The sequence below is a fragment of the Myotis davidii genome, unplaced genomic scaffold (assembly GCF_000327345.1).
Source record: "Myotis davidii unplaced genomic scaffold, ASM32734v1 scaffold901, whole genome shotgun sequence".
Classification (NCBI taxonomy): domain Eukaryota; kingdom Metazoa; phylum Chordata; class Mammalia; order Chiroptera; family Vespertilionidae; genus Myotis; species Myotis davidii.
The window spans coordinates 174,604-195,689 of NW_006291427.1; the positions used below are offsets into that span (position 1 = coordinate 174,604).

Below are 21,086 nucleotides of genomic sequence, written 5' to 3' on the forward strand. Positions count from 1 at the left end.
GGAAAGAGTTCCTCATATTTTTATAACTTATCTTCTCATTATCCCAAATAATTTGCTATTATACCATATGAGGTAGACTCTCCTTACACTCCTGTCTCAATTGAGGGGAGAAAAATAGATAAGAAATTCATGAAAATAACTAGCTTATGAAAATGCTTGTTTTTAGGGAAGTTGGGATTATTAAAAAATGGCACAGGATTGGGAGTTAAAATATCTGGGAGACAAAAGCTCTTGGCTCAGTTTGACACGAACTCTTTGGCCTCATGCAGGTAACTTCTCATCGAGGTCTTCAGCAACCTTCTCTGTAAAGTGAAGAATTTGAATGATCTTACATTCCTTTCTCTGTCTAAACATTCTCTAACACTGAGTTTATGAGTTTCTTTGGGTTATGGTCAGAACTCTACAGAGTTCAGACAAAGGTAACAAATTTTAAGATAGCAGGAGTTATTTTTGCATGGCCGGTAAGCCTTTTAAAACCCGAGTCTTCAAATTGAGCTAACTTCATAACCCTCTTCTTAAATTTAAATATTGTTTCCTGTCCTTTCTACTTTCTTATGTTTCTCCACCACCTCCCTACACACACACACACACACACACACACACACACACACACCAAAAACCCCAAACAAACAAAAAACCCCGGAAAAAATCCCATCCTCTTGTGTTTTCTTCCTTTTGAATTCTTGAAAGACAGCACATAATCACATGTTTTTCTTTGGCTGCCTCTTGTCACCCCATTTCCACTGTGTGAGCTTTTCTCCAAGTAGGTAGATGCGGGCAGTAAAGATGTAGTTGAGAGAGAAGGCTGCTAGACCCACTGGGCTGAGTTTGGCAAACACAGGATACACCCACGTACCAGTCTCAGAGGAGATCCATAGCACCCTGCTAATGTAAGGAAGGCTGGCAGCAGCCAACAGGGGAGGCCTTTCTTCTTCAATAGATAGCAGTGTGGCCTGAGGATGACTTCAACCAGGGAGAAGGGGAGTTGAACGTGTGCATGGCATGATTGAGCCACACTGGAAAGATATCATCTAGGGCTGTAGGGTAAATGAGTTCTCCATCGTAGAGAAAGAGGATCCAGAAGGACAAAAATACAAATGTGGATGCAGGAAAAGCCAGTGCGGTGAAAAGCAGGTCTCTGAAGGCAGTTATTAACTTAATGTCTTTTTTCCCTTTAATTCTCTTCAGCACATCTTCCATGCAGGCGACCCCATAGAAAATGGCCTGCAAGAACAGTTTAAGGGCCGAAACCGGTTTGGCTCAGTGGATAGAGCGTCGGCCTGAGGACTGAGAGGTCTCAGGTTCGATTCCGGTCAAGGGCATGTACCTTGGTTGCGGGCACATCCCCAGTGGGGAGTGTGCAGGAGGCAGCTGGTCGATGTTTCTCTCTCATCGATGTTTCTAACTCTCTATCTCTCTCCTTTCCTCTCTGTAAAAAAAACTCAATAAAATATATTAAAAAAAAAGAACAGATTAAGGAATGTCAAGTTCTTCTACTGTCCACCATTTAGAAAGATTTTGGACATCTGCTTATTCCTTCCTTTCTGTGAGATGTGATAATTGAGGAAAATATACCAGGTCAAGACAAGGACGTGGTATGCACATGTGGAAGTCCTCGTCATGGCTCACTCTGACCAGGACACTGTGAACGTCTGAAGTGGCTTTGGTCTGGCGTCCTTGTGCCGGGTAAGGGCTGAAGTCCTGCAGCAGGCAGGGGGGCGGCGAGACAAGGAGCCCTTGGTTCTTATCTTCTTGAGGGAAAGATTTCAATCAAGAGACAAAGTGTTGAAAAGCAACCAAGAATTTATTGACCACAGCAAAAGTATATTTAGGACAGCAAGACAAGGAAGGACATGGAAGAAGCAATAGGAGAGCCTAGGCTGGACTGCCTTAGCTCACTGGGAAGTAGAGAATGGGGGCCTTGGAGACAGGTCCAAGGGGTTAGCCCTGGACAAGATGCTGCTGCCCATTGCTCCCTTGGTTGCAAGTCTCATAGAGTCCCTTAGAGGTTAGGGGATGCATGCCTGTGGGAGAAGGAGAGAGGGAAGGGAATGGCACTGGAGTGTTCCCTGGAGAGGGAGAGATAAAGAGAGAGAGAGGACCCATTTTTGCCTTTTAAATGGAAAGGTAAAAACTGTGAATAAATAGCAAAAAGGTTTCTTTTGTTCTTATGAAAGAACTCTGTAAAAACTGGAAGCTGACACAGGTTCAAGTTCTTAAGACCCGAGCTGTGAAGATGTGGATGTGACTGAGACACATTGTGCCATATTAAGGTAAAATAACTCTCATAAGGAGGGGAGGGAGAGTGGAAAGTTAAGTTGTTCCTTTTGTATCTCACCTTTATTCTTTAGCATTATTTCACCAGTGAGGCTAAAAATTTACAAATTGCTATAATGCAGTGGTTTTTTTTCTTTTACATTTAAATTTATTTATTTATTTTAGCAAAACCAGAAATATATCATTGGGAAAGTGTATCAAATGACTAACCCAAGAAAGAGCCTCTTTTATTTTTTAAATTGAGATACAATTATCAAATAACATTGTTAGTTTCAGGTCTACCACACAATGATCCAATGTATACATATATTGTGAAATGATAACTACAATAACTAGCTAACATCCATCATCATACATAGTTACAAATTTTTTTCTTGTGATGAGAACTTCCAAGATTTACTTTCTTAGCAACTTTAAAATATGCAATACAACATTTTTAAGGACTTTTAACTCATATTTAATTACAATATACTTGTAATGATGACACCTCACTCTCTAAACATTTCTGTTACTCAACATAGGAGAACTATTTGTAGGTACTAAATTCTATAGGTGGGAAAATCAGTATGACTAAAATGATTATTAAAATTCTACTTCTAGATGTTCAAACCACACTCCAGCAATGACATAGTACAGAACAATGATGAATTATTAATCACAGTCTTTCAGTTAGTTCATTGATTTGAATGTGGTAAAAGTTGAAGGTTGAAGTTGAAGGTTGACCGACTAGCTCTGAATAGAGCAATCCCCCTGAGTCCCAAGATTCTCCAGTGGACCCCATTCAGTTGCCTTCATCTGACTCCTCCAGAGACGAGGTGCTGGTAAAGTTCTCATGCAATACTGTATTATTTACTACTAGAGGCCCGATGCACGAAATTCATGCAAGAGTAGGCCTTCCTTCCCCTGGCTGCTGGCACTGGCTTCCCTCCAGCACTTAGGACCCGGGCTTCCCTCGCAGCCCCAGCTTCATCGGAAGGCTGTCTGGAAAGACGTCCAGTCTAACTAGCATATTACATTTTTATTATTATAGATTATTATAGTAGACTAGTGGCCTGGTGCATGAAATTTGTGTGTGTGTGTGTGGGGGGGGTTTGTCCTTCAGCCCAGCCTGCACCCTCTTCAATCTGGGACCCCTCGGGGGATGCCCGACTGCCAGTTTAGGCCCGATCCCTGCCTGCCTGACTGATCACCCCCAATTGCCTCCCTCTGCTGGCCTGATCGCCCCCAACTGCCCTCCCTTCCTGACCTGATCGCCCCTAACCGCCTCTGCCTCAGCCCCATCACCATGGCTTTGTCTGAAAGGACGTCCAGAAGGTCTCCCAGTCTAATTAGCATATTATGCTTTTATTAGTATAGATAGCCACCATGCAGTCATTACATCCCAGGACTTATTTATTTTATAACTGGAAGTTTGTACCTTTTGACCCCCTTTATTTATGTTAGTCATGCCCTTCCCTCACCTCTGATAACCTGTATCAGTGGTCTAATTTTTGTCGTGTTTTTTTCAGATTTAAGATATAGGTGAGATCATATGGTAATTGCCTTCCTTTGTCTAACTTACTTCACCTGCATAACATCTTCAAAGTCCATCTAGGTTGTCCCAAATGGCAATATTTCTCTTTTTCTATGGCTGAATACTATTCCATTGCCTATACATGCCATATTTTCTTTATCTATTAACCCACTGATGGACACTTAGCTTGTTTCTATGTCTTGGCTGTTGTAAATAATGCTGCAATGAACATTGTGGGCCCAGATATCTTTTTAACTTAGTGTTTTCCTTTCCTTTGGATAAATACCCAGAAGTGAAATTGCTGGGCCATATCAGTAATATTTTGTTTGACTGAAGTTTGACTTTTGTTATTCTTTTAGGACATCAACTATATTTCCTGAGTTATTACATATTTGAAATGTTTGTCTGTTGCCTTTGTAGCTGAATAATACATTAGCTAAGTGCAAAATTCTTAAGTATTTTAGTTTGTCAGCTTTGCAAGCATTGTTCCACTGGCTTCTAGCGTTGAATGTTTTTGTTGTTGTTTGTTTTTTGGTGTGTTTTGTTTTTGTAAATATTTTTTTAATGATTTCAGAGAAGAAGGGAGAGGGAGAGAGAGAGAGAAACATAAATGATGAGAGAGAATCATTGATTAGCTGCCTCCTGCATACCCTCTACTGAGGATTGAGCCCACCAACCCAGGCATATGTTCTTGACTGGAATCAAACCAGGGACCCTTCACTTCTCGGGCCAATGCTCTATCCACTGAGCCAAACCAGTTAGGGCTTAATGTTGTTTTTGATTAATTTAAGTCAGTGGTTCTGAACCTTGGCTGCACATTAGAATCATTTCTGGAGAATGAGGCCCAGAAATCAGGATTTTAAAAAAAGATTCCCAAGTGATTCTAATGTTCAGCCAAGGTTGAGAACCACTGATTTAAGTCAATCTAAGTTTTTCTCTTGTAAGTGACTTAAGCCTTTTTTGCTTAAATGCTTAAAGGATTATTTCTTTATCTTTAAAAAACCAGTGATTTTCCAAGTGATGCCTTGATGCTGGCTATTTTGTGTCAGATTTCCTGGTAGTGCATAATAACATGGACTTCAAACATGTAAAAGAAATGGTCTAAATAACAAGTTGAAAAATCCACAATTGTGTGAATTATGACATGGATTCAGTGTATTAGAAAGGTCAGACAAGGGGAATAACGGGCTGAGAGGCAGAGCTTGCAGGCTTAATCATCACACTAGCTTCTCTGTCCACACAGCCCAAGGCAGAAGCATTCAGGTGGGGCAGATGAAGGAGAGGAGGGAGTCCACCTCGTTTTGGACAATAAGCCGCACTGGGTGGATGCTGTCAGGCAGGGCCAGGCTGGAGGTCATTTCCCAGGCATCCACAAAGGCCACACGGAGGTCAGCAAAGGCAGCTCGGAGGAGCCGGTTCACCTGGAGGGTGAACCAGTCACTGCCATACACGGACTTGTAGCCAGTGTTGGCCAGTTTGATGACCACCAGAGTGTGGGGCTCCCGGGCCAGCAGCGCAGCCACAGCTGCCCGGATGCCTGCCAGTCGCTGCACAAAGACGGATGGAGGGAAGGTGGTGAAGTGTGCGCCCAGCCCCAGCACCACCACGGTGTGGGGGCCCCCAGCCAGGCCTCCCAGCTCCTGGACCACAGAGTGCAGGGAGGCCACTGGTGTGCGGAGGGAGCGCAGGGGCCAGCCGTGGGCCCGCCAGTGCAGCACTATGTTCCGAGTGGTCTCTACAGCCATCAGGGGCCCTGTCTGATATGTGACGTGTAGATCCACCGGCTTCAGGGCTGTAGGGAGGACAAGAGAAAAGGCTTAGGGGTTAATATAGGACTGTATTTCCTGGTTTAAAAATCTAGCACCATTTTCCTCTATCATTCTATGGCCCAACCACTGATTTTGCTCTCCTTAATCTAGAATATTATCAGTGACCACCTAGTTCCCAAGTCTGAAGACCCAGTTCTCAGTCCTTCATCTCCCTGGCTCCTTGAGCATTTTGTCTTATTGATTTTCCTTTGGAATCCCTTCCCTTTCTTAGCAGTGTGTTGTCACTCTCTACAGGCTCCTTGCAGATCTAACACTCCAACTCAGATTCATTCACTGGTTCCACCCCTGTATAAAGACTCGAGTCAGGCTAGAGATTCAGGGTTGCCCAGTTTATGTCTTTGCACAATGGTGGCCAGCCTAGGGGGCCTGCGACTCCTGAAATACAGTCTGTCTGCTTGGTCATGTGCCCTGGCAGAGAGCTATACACACCTACAGGAAAAGGCCCTTACTTTCTTTGCACGAAGTCTCTACCTGCTCGCCCCACCGTGTGCTCCATGGCTGTGTGGGCACAGAGGGGCACCTTTCTCTAGTCCACAGAAAGGTGCCAGATCAACTAGCACAGTCTCTGGTTTTCCCAGCCTCTGTCATGAGCTTCCATTCATCTTTAAAAACAGCTTTTGGCTAGAGAACTCACCCACTCCACCCGGCCATGAGCAGAATTGTCCCAAAATGATCCTGGGAAGTCACTCAACGTTGATGAGACATCGAATCAGTTGGGAGTAGAGCTCCCTTTTTTCCTGAAGGGAGGGGCTGCATCCAGGCTCACCCTCCTGGGCGGTGGGAGCTTCAACCCTTCAAGCAGGAGTCAACGTCCCACAGGCCTCAAGGTCTCCAGGGGGAGGCAGCAGGTGTTTTCTAACTTCTGTGAGCAAATGGCAACCCACATGTATCTTGTACCAAGAAGGTTGTGGGTAAGAAGGAAGAACTATGGCATGTGTGTATGTGTGGGGGCGGGGAGGTGGTCTTCTCCATTAGAGCATAGGCCCACCCTGTGGGCCCCACGCACCTCTCTGTAGGATGGTGGGAGGACAAGTGGGGGACGGGGCTGGGAGCTGATGCTCTTTCTCTCCCTGACTCTCAGGTTGCCCCTTTCTCCAATAAAGCATATCCCTTAATTCCTGTTATGTTATATTGTGGAGCTTGTGCCTGAAAGGCAGAGACCCTGTGTGACACTCTCACCTCCTTGAACATCTATCTTCAGAGGAATAAATACCAAAGTCTGTCCGAAGCTCAGACATCTAAATGCATTTCCAATCCCATGTCTTCAAATGCCTCATCCACATGCTCCACAGACACCCCTCGCCTCCACCTTTTTAATCCAGTATGAAAAGGTATGAAATAAATATGTCATCTTCTCTCACTCTTGTCTCTTGCTCCCATATCTAGTAAGCGTGCCAGTGACTTTTATTCTGAGTTCATTTTATGGTTATCCATAGTGATCTGATCACCTCCCTTCATTGCAGAGCCAATCCGTTAACAAGACTGTGAATTTTTCCAGCATATTACTTCCTTTACTGCTGTTACTCTATTTCTTGTACCAGTTTAGCCTCTCTTCACCTCACATGTTGACCATGCAATTATCTTATGACTTGTCTTTGATCTTTCTTTTTCAATCCAGTCTATCCAACAAACCAAAAACTGCTTAAAAACAGTTGGTGTCTCCCAAATGTCACAAGACAAAACCCCTGTTTTCTCTACAATTATTTTCTTAAATTGCAGCTCTATTCCTCCAGTATCCCCCAAGCAACTAAGTAGTTCTGGCCAAGGCTATCTATTCATGGTTCATCAAACATATCTACTCTCCTGTTAGAGCTTCTGATTAATTATTGAGATTATGCATAATCTGGGCATTGTTTCCCATCCCTTCCTTAAGGGAATCCGGTGTCCTGTCCTTTTATGTCACTCTCCTGAATCCAGGTAGATGCTTTATGCCTTCTCAAAGCCCTGGTTCTGCTCCTTTTCTCTTAGGAGTTGTGCCCTCTCCCCTCACGGCCACTCACAGGGCACAGTGTCACACAGATACTCCCACCACTGCCGCAGCGTGGAGTCCCCCATCATGTGGATGATGTGACCAGCCAGGCAGCCCAGGATGCTGTCAACAGTGGAGAAGGAGCGGCCAGAGCAGGAAAGAGAGTGCCACACCCCTCGGTGGAAGAAGCCAGAAGGCTTTGGGCCCGGGATCCCCGGATGGCACAGTTGTCTGGGGGACGGCACTGTAAGCAATTGTTTGTAAGCAAAACAATCAGTGGATTCAGAAGAAAACTAAAGCTACAGGCACGGGGTAAGTGCTGCCTTTTCTGTAGGCCGCGGTGTTACTTACCCAGGCTCCTATCGCTCTCCTTGGCCACCCAAATTGGAGAAATACCCCGAGGGAGGACCTTGTCTGTCACATTCCTGAAGAGAAACCAATTGGTAAGAAAGGAATCCTTAATGGAAATGTGTTATAGGAAGGAATTTTGGGCTAAGGTGAAATGGGGGTTCTTGGGGAAAAGGAAGTTCTCAAAGTCAAGGGCATCTGTCCAGAGTCAGGGCTTCTGGGAAACAGTGAGGGCTCTAGGACTAGAGAGGGGCTAGAAACTAGAGTTCAGGGATCCACGCTTTTTGAATTTCCTGGCCCCAGGATTTCATCAGTGTAGAAAGCAGATGTTTTAAAATGTACCTAGGAGTCTGGTGTGACTCAGTAATTGAGCATTGACCTATGAACCAGGAGATCATGGTTCTATTCCAGTCAGGGCACATGCCCAAGTCCTGGCTCTATCCCTAGTAGGGAGCATGCAGGAGGCAGCTAATCAATGATTCTTTTTCATCATTGACATTTCTCTTTCTCCCTTCCTCTCTGAATCAATAAAAAAAATATTTTTAAAAAATGTACCTAGTATTTTGGTTTTATTTAGATATGGTAAGGTTAATAGATCAGGAGATGATCACCATGGAAAAAATAGTGGTACAGTCCTGAGATGTGGGGACATGATGCACCATGCAGGGTCACATGGAGGAAGCACCAGGGTTGGTCAAGAGGCATAAGGAGCAGGAGAAAATGTGGGCAAAAGTCTTTATTGTGTTTTTTTTTTTTGCAGGAAGGAATGGGTGAGGAAAGGTTAACAGCTGAGTAGGTTTAGGAATGAATAGTTTGAGTAATTTCAGTGGGCTCTGGGCTATAGGGGTAATCTCTAGTTGTCTGGTACTTGGCCCTGAGGGATTTCAGGCAGGGAGATGGTGTCTGGCTGCCAGAGCCTGATAAAAGAAAGAGGATTGGTGGTGGTGTGGACTCAGGAGGGGTGGGTTGCATATCAAAGGTGTGCTCAAGACAAGTTGTTTGATATCTCTAGGAGTCAGCTAATCCTGGAGGGCCAGTCACACAAGGCCCAAGATGTCAAAGCATCACAAAATATAGATCCTTAAAAACATGACTTATAGGAGAAGGTGACTGGGGCATTTGACAAGAAGTCTTAACTCTCCTGTTGGTCTCACTGAACTCACTCCAGTTGGGCTTTCACTCTCACACTCACTCTCAGAAATGGCAAAATTCATTATCAGTTCTCAGCTCTTGTCATTCCTGACCTTTGTCAGCCCAGCAGTAGCTCCCTCCTCCTTGAGGCTTGTTTTCCTCTTGGTTGTCAGGACACCTCTCTCTCCTGGCAGCCCCTTTTGCTAGCCCCCTTCTCCTCAACCGCACTCCTCTATTGCAATCACATTCCCTCCCTTGGTGGTCTCACTCCACTTCCTGACTTTAACTTTCACATTTAGATCTCCAGCACAGTTTCTCTGTCAAATCCAGGTTTGTGTATCTGCCCATCTGCCCAATGTCTCCACTTGATGTCTGACACCTGTGACCACCTGCCTCACCCAGCGTTTTCCCCACTTCAGCAGATGGCAACTCTGTCATTCCAGGTGCGCAGGCCCCAAAGCCTGTAGCCATCTGAGAGTTCGCACTTTTTAGTACATCCCACGTCGTATCTCTCAGGAAATCCTATGGGTGCTGCCTTCAGAATACATCTAGAAGTGAATCACTTTAGACCTCTCCCCCACTGCAACCTGAGGTCAAGGCCTCCTATCTTTTGTTCTCCCTGCTTCTCCCTTAACCTTCTGCAATCCATTCTCAACACGGTGGCCCAAGACATGCTTTAAAAATGTAAATCCCATCAAGTCCATCTTCTGCTCAAAAGCCTGCAGTGATCCCTTTCACCTTATACAGCAAAACCTAACATATTTAGAGAGCCCTTCCTTAATTATGCCACGTCCTTCCCGTAATCTCGCTGGTCTTTTCACCCACCACCTCCCTATTCTTTTTTGTTTTTAATGTATTTTTATTGATTTCAGAGAGGAAGGGAGAGGGAGAGAGAGATAGAAACATCAGTGATGAGAGAGAATCACCGATTGGCTGTTTCCTGAATGCCCACAATAGGGATCGAGCCTGCAATCCTGGCATGTTTGGGGTTGCACATGACTGGGAATCAAACCGTGCCCTCTTGGTTCATAGGTCAATGCTCAACCACTGAGTCACGCCAGCTGGGTCCACCTCCCTATTCTTTACTCCATCTACCTGTCTGTCTTCCTTAATGTTCCTCAGACACTACTAGTCATACTACTGCACACCCTCTGCCTGGAACCCTCTTCTTCCAAGTATATCCTTGGGCAAATCCCCTTGAGTCTTTGCTCAGGTGTCTTCTTCTTTTTTTCTTTCCTTTTTTTTGGTAATCCTCACCTGAGGATATTTTTTTCATTAATTTAAAATATTGTTTTAAATATTGTTTAAAATATTACACATAGTAATACATATATCTTGTTTAAAATTGTTTAAAATATTACACATAGTAATACATATATCTTCTTCCCCCCTATTGACCTTCCCCAGTCTCCCCTTTTTTTTCATTAATATTTAGAGAGAGTGAAGAGAGGGAGAGAGGGGGGAGAGAGAGAGAAACATTGATGTGAGAGAGATATATTGATTGGTTGCTTCCCACATGTGCCCCATCCGGGGCTAGGGATGGAACTTGCAACCCAGGTACATCCTAGGTACATGGCCTTGACCTGAAATCAAACCCGAGACCCTTTAGTGTCCGAGCCGACACTCTATCCTCTGAGTAACACCGTCCAGGGCAGATGTCATCTTCTTAATGAGGTCTACCCTGATCCCCCTATTTAACATTGCAACCTGCCCTGGACATACTCCTAATCCTCACTCACCTCCTCCATATTTAAAATTTCCTATAGTACGGATCTTCTTCTAACATTCTATGTAATGTACTTATTGTTATGTTTATTGTTTATCATCTCTTTCTTCGGTCATATGTAAGCTTTACCAGGGCAGGGTCCTTGTCTGTTTGTTCACTGCTGCTTTCCCAGTGTCTGCAGCAGACCCATAATCATAATGGGTGTGCAGTCAGCATTTGCTAAAAGAAGGGATGGACTGATTGAAGAGGTTGTGTCATAGAGGAGAGGGAATTTACTTTCAGAGAGGAGGAGGAGGAGTGCAAGAAAATATTCCTGGAATTTTGAAAGATGTGCAAGCATGGCTTATCCTAAGAATGTTAGGGCCCTGGTGGCCCATAGAGGTATAAAATTTCAGGAAGCAGTTGTGGGATTATTTCAGGGGCTCTGGACCCAGTTGGCGATGCCTGTCCTAGCAGAGCTCAAGACCATACAGGCTTGGACAATGGACACTTTGAAGTGACCAGTGTGGACAGTTGACTAAAGAAGGAAAGATCCCCCATGGTCAAGTGTCAGTTCCTTGGCAGGGCCCTAGACAAGGAGAACACTCCTCACCTGCCCTGTTGCAGCGGTCCTCAAGATTCTACTAAAGTTGATGTGAAGAAAACACTTGAGCTTGGGTTGCAAATTCATGCCCACTACACATTTGTCGCATGTGTGATTATCTGTTTAATGCCTGTATTCCATCAGTACACTGTTAGCTCCTGCAGGATGAGGCCATCCTGCCCTGTTCTCCTCTCCCCAGCACCTCGAGGACTTTGGATGGTATCTAGCACAGAGTTGGGGGTAAGACTCAAGAGACGCAAACATCTGAAATCAGATGATAAAAGTTCCAATCCCTTTACACACATTAATTTATTAGTTTCTTCCACAAGTCTATGACAGTGGTATTATTATTATCCCCTTTACAAATTAGAGAACAGAGGTACAGAGAGGATAAGTAACTTGCTAGAGATCACATGAATACAAGCTGGCAAACAGGGACAGTTGGAGAAGGGATTCAAACCTCACAGTCTCACTCCGGAGACTCTTGGGTTTTCCTCCAAGCGACATCCTGAGACTAGGATGTCAGTATTGAATCTTAGATTTATTTCCAGTTGACGAATGCAAATGAGATAGGTGGTGCTCCCTTTCTGACCAAAAGGAGCATGAAAATTGGTCCTGGTGCTAAATTTTTAAGTTAGGAGGTAACCGTTAGTGGGAATTCTCCAGACAAGAAGAGTGGCCGAGAGCCTCCAGAGATGGGTGTCTGGTGGAACTGGCACCTCGGGTGTCTCCAGATCAGCTTGCCTTGGTGCTTTATCCTCATAGCAGCAGTGATAGCTCCCATGCTCTTTGGGGTCACAGAGCACCAGACACCTCACCTGTCAGTCCTCCCACCTAAAACATCTCTGCCTCTGGAAGAGTTTAGCCTCTTCTCTTTTTTCCTCTCAGAGGGGGTGTCCCTCCACTTCTTCTCTTCCCCATCCCACCCCCACCCCCAGCCATCTTCTGGGACCCTGTTTTTGCTTCCTTATCCTACTGTTTCTCTACTGGAGACCAGATGCCTGGGTCTCCCATTTTAAAAAATGCTTCCCTCATCCCTGGGGTCTCTCCAGCACCAGCCCTGCCTCCAATCTCAAGGCCAGAAGGACTCACTGTGAGCAAGTCTGTTTTCATGGTCTCCTCTCCCTCAATCCCATTCTCTGTCCACCCAGGAGGCTTGCTCCCTGAGACTGAGGACAATTCTCAGCCTCGTTTGCTTGGCTTACAGGCTGCAGCCTCTGTTTCTGTCTCACTCAGTGAAATCATATCCATCCTCTCTACTCTCTGACCATACATGCCGGTGACTTCTAAATCTACATCTCTCCTTGCAGGGGCCATCAGTAGGGGGGAGGGGATTAGGACACTTCTCCTTTGCCAGGGGTCTGTGGTTCTTCCTTAAGTTTCAGCTAAATTGTCACCTGCCCTTACCATCATAGACCAGATGGGGTGCCCTTTCTCCATGTCTTCAAACCACGCAGTGCATACAGTTAAGCACCTATTACACTTCATGTTTTAAAAAGGCATGCATCTCTTCATTGAAAATGTGTAGAAGGCAGGGAAGCTGATGATTATGCATAAGTAGTCAGCACTTGGCATGGGCATATACTAGGTGCTCAGGAGGTGTACATAGTAGGAGTGAATAGAGAATGATAAGGGCAGGGACTCAGGCAGAAGACTCGTAGGGACCAGGATTTAGGAGTTGGGGCAGTTTCCAAGAATGCTGGGTTTCTTACCACAGCAGCAGGGCCTCCTCTTGTGGTGTGGTCACATTCCAGTAACGTCCACTTGAATGTCCCACCAGTGAGTCGCAGGGCAGGGTGGGTGGTCGAGCGCAGAACCAGAGCTCCCCCGAATCTTCATCCCTATAGTGACAGGTAGACTCTTCCTCTCCAGTTAACAGGGGGTTAATATTGCAAGTCACAGTTTCTTCATATCCTGTGAGTCCCCGAAAATAGCCCATGAAATCGACTGTGGCCCATTGGTCCCTCCAGATTCTTCGAAGAACCCCAACTGCCTCACTGGAATGGATCAGTCGAACTTGCACCTGGGCCTGCCCAGCTGAAAGAAGGGGGAAGGACAGCAGGTATGTGCCGTTCTCCAGATCCTGGACATCCCCAGGGACCCCTGCCTTCAAGTCAGGACCCAGCAGCTGTGCCCGAAACAGATCCCCACCATGGGTCTTGGGTCTGCCCTATGGTCTCTGGCCACAAGGATGGCCTCCAGGTAGCCTCCCAGGGCATAGCTGGCCTGCGCAGGAACCCTCAGGCGGTAGGTGGAGGTCTCAGGGCTGGTGGAGGTCAAAAGGTCCCCCCCATCTCCTGGAGTCAGAGGCCAGTGCAGAAGGTGGGTCAGGTCCGAGAGCTCCGGGGGGAGAGAGCCAGAGGATTTGCGGGCAGGGCGAGGCCTTGGGGACAGAGGAACAGCACTATCAGGCCAGGAAACCCTGGTATACAAGATCTGTGGGGAGAAAAAGAGGAACCAGTCAGTGATTTTTGCCTCTTCATATTTTTTCTGTAAAGAAGTTTTCAATTCACCAAACTTAGTTCTCCTCTGCTTGGTGGGTCTCAGACAGGAATCCTATCTGCCTTCCTTTTTGCTGCTTCTGACCCAAAGCTGTTGTCTGAGCCACCACCATACACATCTGCAAATACGATCTCATGTTTAAAACCATATTTCTGTGAGTTTTGCTAAATCCCAGAGAATAAATAACATCTCTGTCTGCTGGTCCCTACTGGCTTCTGCTGACCACCTGCTTACCTCTGACACACATTCCACTGCCACCAGAGGGGGTCCAGGCTTGGACCCACCCCCACCCCTCATTTCTAGCCCTCCCCACTCCTTACAAGTCCATCTTCTCTCTGGACTCCAAAACCAGAGTAAATCCACCTTCCCCTTCTATTTCTCTTTCCACACCCCTGTCTCTACCAGACATGTCCAACCTGGACTTAGAAGGAGGAACAGTTGATGGAGTGGATATGAGGGGTCCTGAGGCACAAAGGTGAGCCATGTGCAGAACGAATGGGGTTTGGGGGAGGGAGTAGGCTGGGCTCCAGTTCTCTTCAGCCCCCAACAAAAATCCAAGTCCCAGGTAAGCACAAACCTAAGTTGGCCTTGTTTCACAGGAAACACCCATATGGCTCAAAATCATAGTACAAGTGCTTAGCAATTCCTCCCAGGGAAGGAAGTGAATCCAGTTAGAAGGCCCATCAGCATTTGGTGGTCTCTAGCATTTATCTACCCTGCGTCTGATTTATTTTCTGACTACAACTTAGCATCAAGGATCTTGACCCTCTTTCTCAAAGTTCCCTCACAGCATAGACATAAGTTATATAAACACACTCCTGGCCATTTGATATTACCAGGTCTCACACAGGTCAGGGCACTAGGGATGCCCAAACACCTCTCCTTACATTTCTCCTGGATAAAATCAACATAAATAGGAAAAAAATATTTTGGAAGTACATCTGGAAGGGAGAACTGGTACAGAGGGGAAGAGGCAGAAGGAGAAATTTCCTTCATGCAAAGTATTGAGACCTATCCTAGAGGCCCTTAATTAAGTCCCTGGAATTTGAATTTTTCTGTGTCATATCACAGGAGTTGCTGGTGCAGTTTGTGACCGAGAACTGGGGTGGCCACTGTCTGACCAGAGACCAATGTACCATGCGGTCAAGAGACATATGCAATTGGGGAATGAGACATGATATGATGGAGAACCACAAGAGGCCACCGATGACTCTGGGAGTGGCTTGGGATTAAGCCCTTTATCCACAGGACCTATTGGAGCCACCACCCCTTCTTCAAGCCAATGAGATGGTCAGCAACTGTGATCAAGAAGCAATGTCCACTTCACGCAGGTTAGTGATAGGAAGGAACCTGTTTACTTTTCAGTCTCTTGGTTTTTCTTCCCAATATCGAAGGGAAAATAGAGGGAAGAAGAGTGAGAAAGGTATGTGTGAACAGAGCATGCCTCTCTCTCCAACTCAAATCAGCGGGAGCCTTAGCTGAACTTGGCAAGAGGGGAGGAGGGAGAAGGGAAGGAGCTTTCAATAGGACATAAGGTTGAAGTTGCAAATGAATAGCACTGAGTCTTAGACAAACAAACTCGACTGATATAAGAACTGAAATTGACTTAAAATGTATGGAATTAGACTGAGATGTGGTTAAGGAAGCTCAAGGGAAGGATAGCATTTAACAGACAGTTGATGGCAACAATGGGGAGAACTAAAGTTATTTCAAGTTTATACTCCAACTAGGTCCTCCCTAAACTGGTTGCATGTTCTTTAGTAAGTACCGGCTTCTGGTCCCTGCAGGCACATCGTGGTTTATAGCAACTGTCTTGAAGCTATATTTTAACTGCTTGGGCTTCAACAAGCAAAAACTGGGCATCTGCTCTTGACTTTGATCTAACGATCTGTTCCTAAAACTAGAGTTAGATTACCAAGACAAGAGAGCATGGGGTTTGTTTGTGTTGTATTCCAAAGTATATCACTTCTACCCTAGGTCAGGTTGAGGGGGCTCATCTCTCCAGGGGTAGATAAGAGTTGGTTAAAAAAAAAAGGGGAATGCAAAGAAAAAGGTGACATATAAAGGCCATAATGAAGGAGAGGAAAATGGACTAATTTAAAAAGCATGTTAAAATATTAAAAGCATAGTTGAAACCTTCTGAAGTGACTAGCGAACAATGGAGAGAAATATCATGCCAGAAACAAACCCTCTTCTACAAAGAATGATGTGACACTGAAATATTTTTGCCGATATTGAGTAACACAGGTTACTCAAATACTGAAAAATGCAAAAATAGGAGAAAGGCAAATGTGTTAGGTAGGAATTGCTTTTGGCTGGTAGTAACAGACACTATCTTCAGTGGCATAAACAAAGGAAGGTTTATTTTTCTCACAATAACTGTCTGGAAATAGACAATTGGTGGCCTTAGTTCAGTGTCTTAAGGATGTAAGGGCAAGGTCTTTGTGATTTGACAGTTTTCTCCTGGTCCCAAGAAAGCTGCTGGAGCGCCAGCCATCATGTTTACTTTGGGATTTAAAAGTCCTACACTATTACTTTTATTTATGTTTCATTGACCACTCTTGCCTGTAGTGGAGTCTGGACATACAATCTTCCCCCTTTTCCTTACTGGGCACAGGTTTGGGTTAGTAGGGAAGAATAGGAGAATATTTCTAGAATGAGGCAAAAGCTTCAGAGCCACCAGATGTAGTTCAGGAATCTGCTGAAGATGAAACCAACATGGGCTGAGAGAGTAACTACCTCCCTGGAGGAATGTTTCATGGGACAAAGCGATTTCCATGCAAGAAGCAGTGGCCATAGCCTTTGCACAGACCACAGAAGACAAAGATATGGTGATGGATTTTGGTCCATCGTGCCACTTGCAGAACCCACAGTGTATGCAGCAATTGGATATCAGGACCATGGAACTTAGTGGGGAACAGGAAATTAAGAAGTTTTAAACATACATGATGGGGGAAGATGGGCCCTTCAAATAAGAGCTGATGCTGAGGGTCTTGTTACTGCACATTTTCACATGCTTTTTGAATTTGTTATTGCAGATTTTCACATTTTTCAAAAGGAAAGAAACAGCCCACACCGCTTCCTCTGCAAGAGGAAGCGACATGCAGAGGTGGATGTCCCCTGCTGCTGTTGTGCGCACAGGACACCATCCATCACTCTCAGTGGGAGAAGTTTCCCAATACAATTTAAGCTCATAAGTTGTTCTATGCAGAGCAACTAATAGCCTGGTGGGGCTAAAACCAAGAAACTGTTCTCTTCTTTGCCTATTGACTTATCTTCAGATACCTCTGAAGCTCAGCTTTGGTCTTTGGCAAAACCAGAGGTTGGAGTATATTACGCACAGGGCTCTGGGAACTTTGTTTTCTGGTTTGCTGCTCAGAAGAGGGGGAATTTACCATCATTTTCTAAATCAAGCGGGTGTGAGTCTTGTGTGGTGATAATATAAGAGTCCCATTGACATGGAGGCCCTTGTTGCTTCTTTTCTCTCTTCCCCCATCTCTGAACTCGCAGGACCTGCATATGTGAGACACTGATTCTGCATATGTGTGTCTTTTGTGCAGATCCAGCTCTCCTAAAGGCAGGTTTCCAAATGTCTAGATTTGGGGAGAGTGTTTCTGACTGACACTGTTGGTTGCCTATCCAACATCCCATTTTTATTTGGGGTAGAATAAAGCTAAATGTGATACCTTATCATCATGCAATACATTATTATTGGTCCAAGCCAATAATGACGTTCACATTCCACATTTTTTCAATTTTCTCGAGAGTTTCCCAGTTCTGGTTAGTAAGATATGAGGAGAGATCTGAGGAGAGGTATCAGAGACAGCTTCCACTCACCTAATAAAAGGGACCAGCTTGCTGCCCTATTTTATTTCCACCTGGGATGTGGATTCAGTGCCTGGAGATGCATCAAACATCTTGCAATAAGAAAGGAAAGGCCATTTCAAACCTTGTTTGTCTTCCACTCCCCACATAATTCTGGTGCTGAGTGTCACAGGAAACACTCAAATCATGATAGGACCTCTGGCTCTTTCTTTGTGTCATGATGCTGAGTTGGCACAGGGTGGGATAGGAGTGTTCTTGGAAGCCATTCCTATTCCAAGACATTTAGCTATAACTTAACTATATGCAGGAATGACGGAAAATCACATTAAATAAAAACTAAATGTTCCTCAATTCAAACTTACTTTAATGGGCTCTGAAAAAAAGAAAAGAGAGCCTCTGACCACTCCAACATCACCTGACATGAAGGAAGCTGTAATAGAAAGATAATGACCTTACCAAGTTGAGATTAAAATATTTTACTACGTAAATTTTACAAAAACACATGACGTGCTAGCATCCTTCCCAAGGTCTTGGAAGAGATCTGTATAAATGAAAGACTCTGAAACTTGGCTTCCTGGCAAATATACCTCAGGTTATGACTATTGCAAAGCCAACTCTGCCCCCAGTCGACTGCAATATGAGATACCATAATTTATAAGACACATCTCAATTTCAGAAATGTTCAAGTATGAAAAAATAAACATCTTAGAATTGACAAAATGTGGTATTTGCAACATATATAATAGACAAAGGATTAAGCCCAGAAAACAGGAGGAATGAACACAAATCAACATGAAAAATATAAATAATTCAATACAAAAATGGGCAAAGTATATAAACTGGCAATCTATACTACACTGAGTGGCCAGATTATTATGACCACCTAACATTTGTAGTCAAATTAGCCATACACTGCATGGTATGGGATGTGGAAGCTGAAGGCCTGTTCGAACACCTTTGCTGTCTGCAGTTACCAAAATAAAACATCTCCAATTTGCACAGGCACACACGTTGATCTCCTGGTTCATAGGTCAATGCTTAACCACTAAGCTATGCCAGATGGCCTAAAAAGGCAATTTATAGAAGGGAAACTTTAAAAAGAAAATAAATGTCAGAAAAAAATGCTCAACTAATTTAGTTATATAAGCTAGGAATGGTTTAGCTGCCAATTACAGAAAACCCAACACATAATGGCTTAAGAATGATGATCTTATTTTTCTCACATAACACCATGTCCAGAAGTAGGACATCGAGGGATGGTTAGTGGCTCAACAACGTCATTCACAATCCAGACTATCTACTATCTTTATCATGTTACCTGTTGCCCATAGTGCAAGATGGTTGTACCTCCAGTGCTCATGTTCATGTACCAGCAAGAACATACGGAATGACAAATTGTGCTTGGTGAATTTTCCCCTTTTAATTAGGGGGGGAAACCACACATTTCTCCAAAATCTCCATCCAGGAGTCTTCCACTTAAATTTTGCTTATGGGAGAGGGCAAGTTCAGTGTCCTCCTACACTACAGCCATCTTAGGCCTCCTCTGCTTATATTACACTAGAGGGTCAGTGCATGAAATTCATGCATGGATAGGGTCCCTAGGCCTGGCTGGCAATCAGGGCCAATCTGTGGGGTGACTGGTGGGGTGATTGGGGGGGGCCCTGACATTGTGGCCCTCGAGTCAAAAAGTTTGCCCACCCCTGGACTAGAGGCTCAATGTACAAAAATTCATGCAAGAGTAGGCCTTCCTTCCCCCAGCCGCTGGCACTGGCTTCCTGCCAGGCTTTGCTCCAGCCACTGCCGCCAGACACCCGGGACCTGGGCTGCTTCACTCTGGCCGCTGCTGCCACCCGCCTGTTTCCCCGTGGTTCCCCATTTGCCATGCTGCGATCAGAGCCTACAGGCCGAGGGGGAGGGACCAAGAGGTGGTCAATGCACCTCATAGTGACTGGTCGAGTGGTTGTTCTGGTCATTAAGGTCGCTGGCCTTTTATTATATAGGATATCTGTAGAATATGTATTGAAAATACCTTTTGCATTCTTACTATTGATCATTTGTGTCTATTATTTTTTCCTGATTAGTTTGACTAGAAGCTAATCAATTTTATTGATCTCATAGGACCAACTTACAATGAGTTGATTTTTTATATTGATTTTTCTGTTTTATTTATTTCTGCTAGGATATTTTTTTCCTTTCTTCTAATTTCATAGGTTTTAATTTGCTCTTCTTTTTTCTAGTTTCTTGAGATGGAAACTGAATTAATTGATTTGAGATCTTACTTCTTTTCTGACAAAGACATTTAATACCATAAATTTCCCTCTGAGTATTTCACAAAATTTTATAAGCCTGTTTTCATTTTCCTTCCATTCAAAATACTTTCTAATTTCCTTTCAGAGTTCTCCTTTGACCCATTGGGTTATTAAGAAGTATGTTATTTAGTTTCTAAATATTTGGGGATTTTCTAGAAATCTTTTTGTTATTGATTTCTAATGTATTTCAGTAGTGATCAGAGGACACAACTTTTTATTATTTAAAACATTTGAAGAGAGAGAAAGAGAGAGAGAGAAAGAGAGAGAGAGAAACATTGATGTCAGAGAGCAACATTGATTAAGAGAGAGAGAGAGAGGAATTCATTTGTTAAGGAGCACAATATTAGTGACCATAATCAGGTTAGGCCTGGATTTCAATATATATAAGACAGTAGATGAAGGAACTGAATTTCCTTAGTATGAACTGTCTGATTTATGGGAGAAAGTAAAGAGGTTCTGGGCTACAAGAGGACAGGGGGGTCCAAAAACTTATAGGCCTATAGTCATATCAGGAAAAGTCAGTCATATCTTGGGGTAATCTTTTCCTCTTTCTCTTAAGATAGAAACTCTATTCTGATATATCACTTCTCTTCTGAATTTCTGTTTCCTGTTCTCTGATACAGACCTGAGTTGGACTAAAAATAAGAAAGGATATTTTGTCCTTTGTTCAAATGGTTTTCCTTTGTAAACACATAGATTTATGTATTTGAGTTTTCTTTTACTTGTTTCCCTTAATTATTCCTGGTAAAGCTCCTTTTTTTTTTTTTTTTAAGAATTCAACTTTCTTTAAAAAACAGAACCAAGAGGAAAAGGAAAGTTTTACATGTGCACCAGCTAGGAAGAGGGAAGAGGGTATCCTTAGACAAGGTATGGAGGTAATAGTGGCCTTCTTAGTTTTAAGAACTGGTAAGAGCCAGGAGAATTAGGACAGAAAACAACTCAGGGATATAGAAAGCACAGATAGCTTAGGTTTCTACTTTCCCTTCTAATAACTCTTTTGGGCTAGTGTTTTGGATACACTTACAGCTGCTTCTACCTGATATTTTGTGCTCATTCTCTCTCTTTGAACTTCTC

At 44.2% G+C, this 21,086-nt stretch overlaps 1 protein-coding gene and 1 pseudogene across 1 annotated transcript; both read right to left on the reverse strand.

The window, feature by feature from the left end:
- Positions 1-701: 701 nt before the first annotated feature.
- LOC102760648 lies at positions 702-1,622 on the reverse strand (annotated as a pseudogene).
- Positions 1,623-4,641: 3,019 nt separating this feature from the next.
- On the reverse strand, positions 4,642-14,175 carry LOC102760929 (NXPE family member 3). The gene is given in 6 exon segments (XM_015564566.1): positions 4,642-5,582; positions 7,620-7,832; positions 7,940-8,013; positions 13,089-13,548; positions 13,551-13,932; positions 14,113-14,175. Coding segments are annotated over 6 exon segments (1,725 nt in total). The 3' UTR covers positions 4,642-5,049.
- Between the last annotated feature and the right edge of the window lie 6,911 nt (positions 14,176-21,086).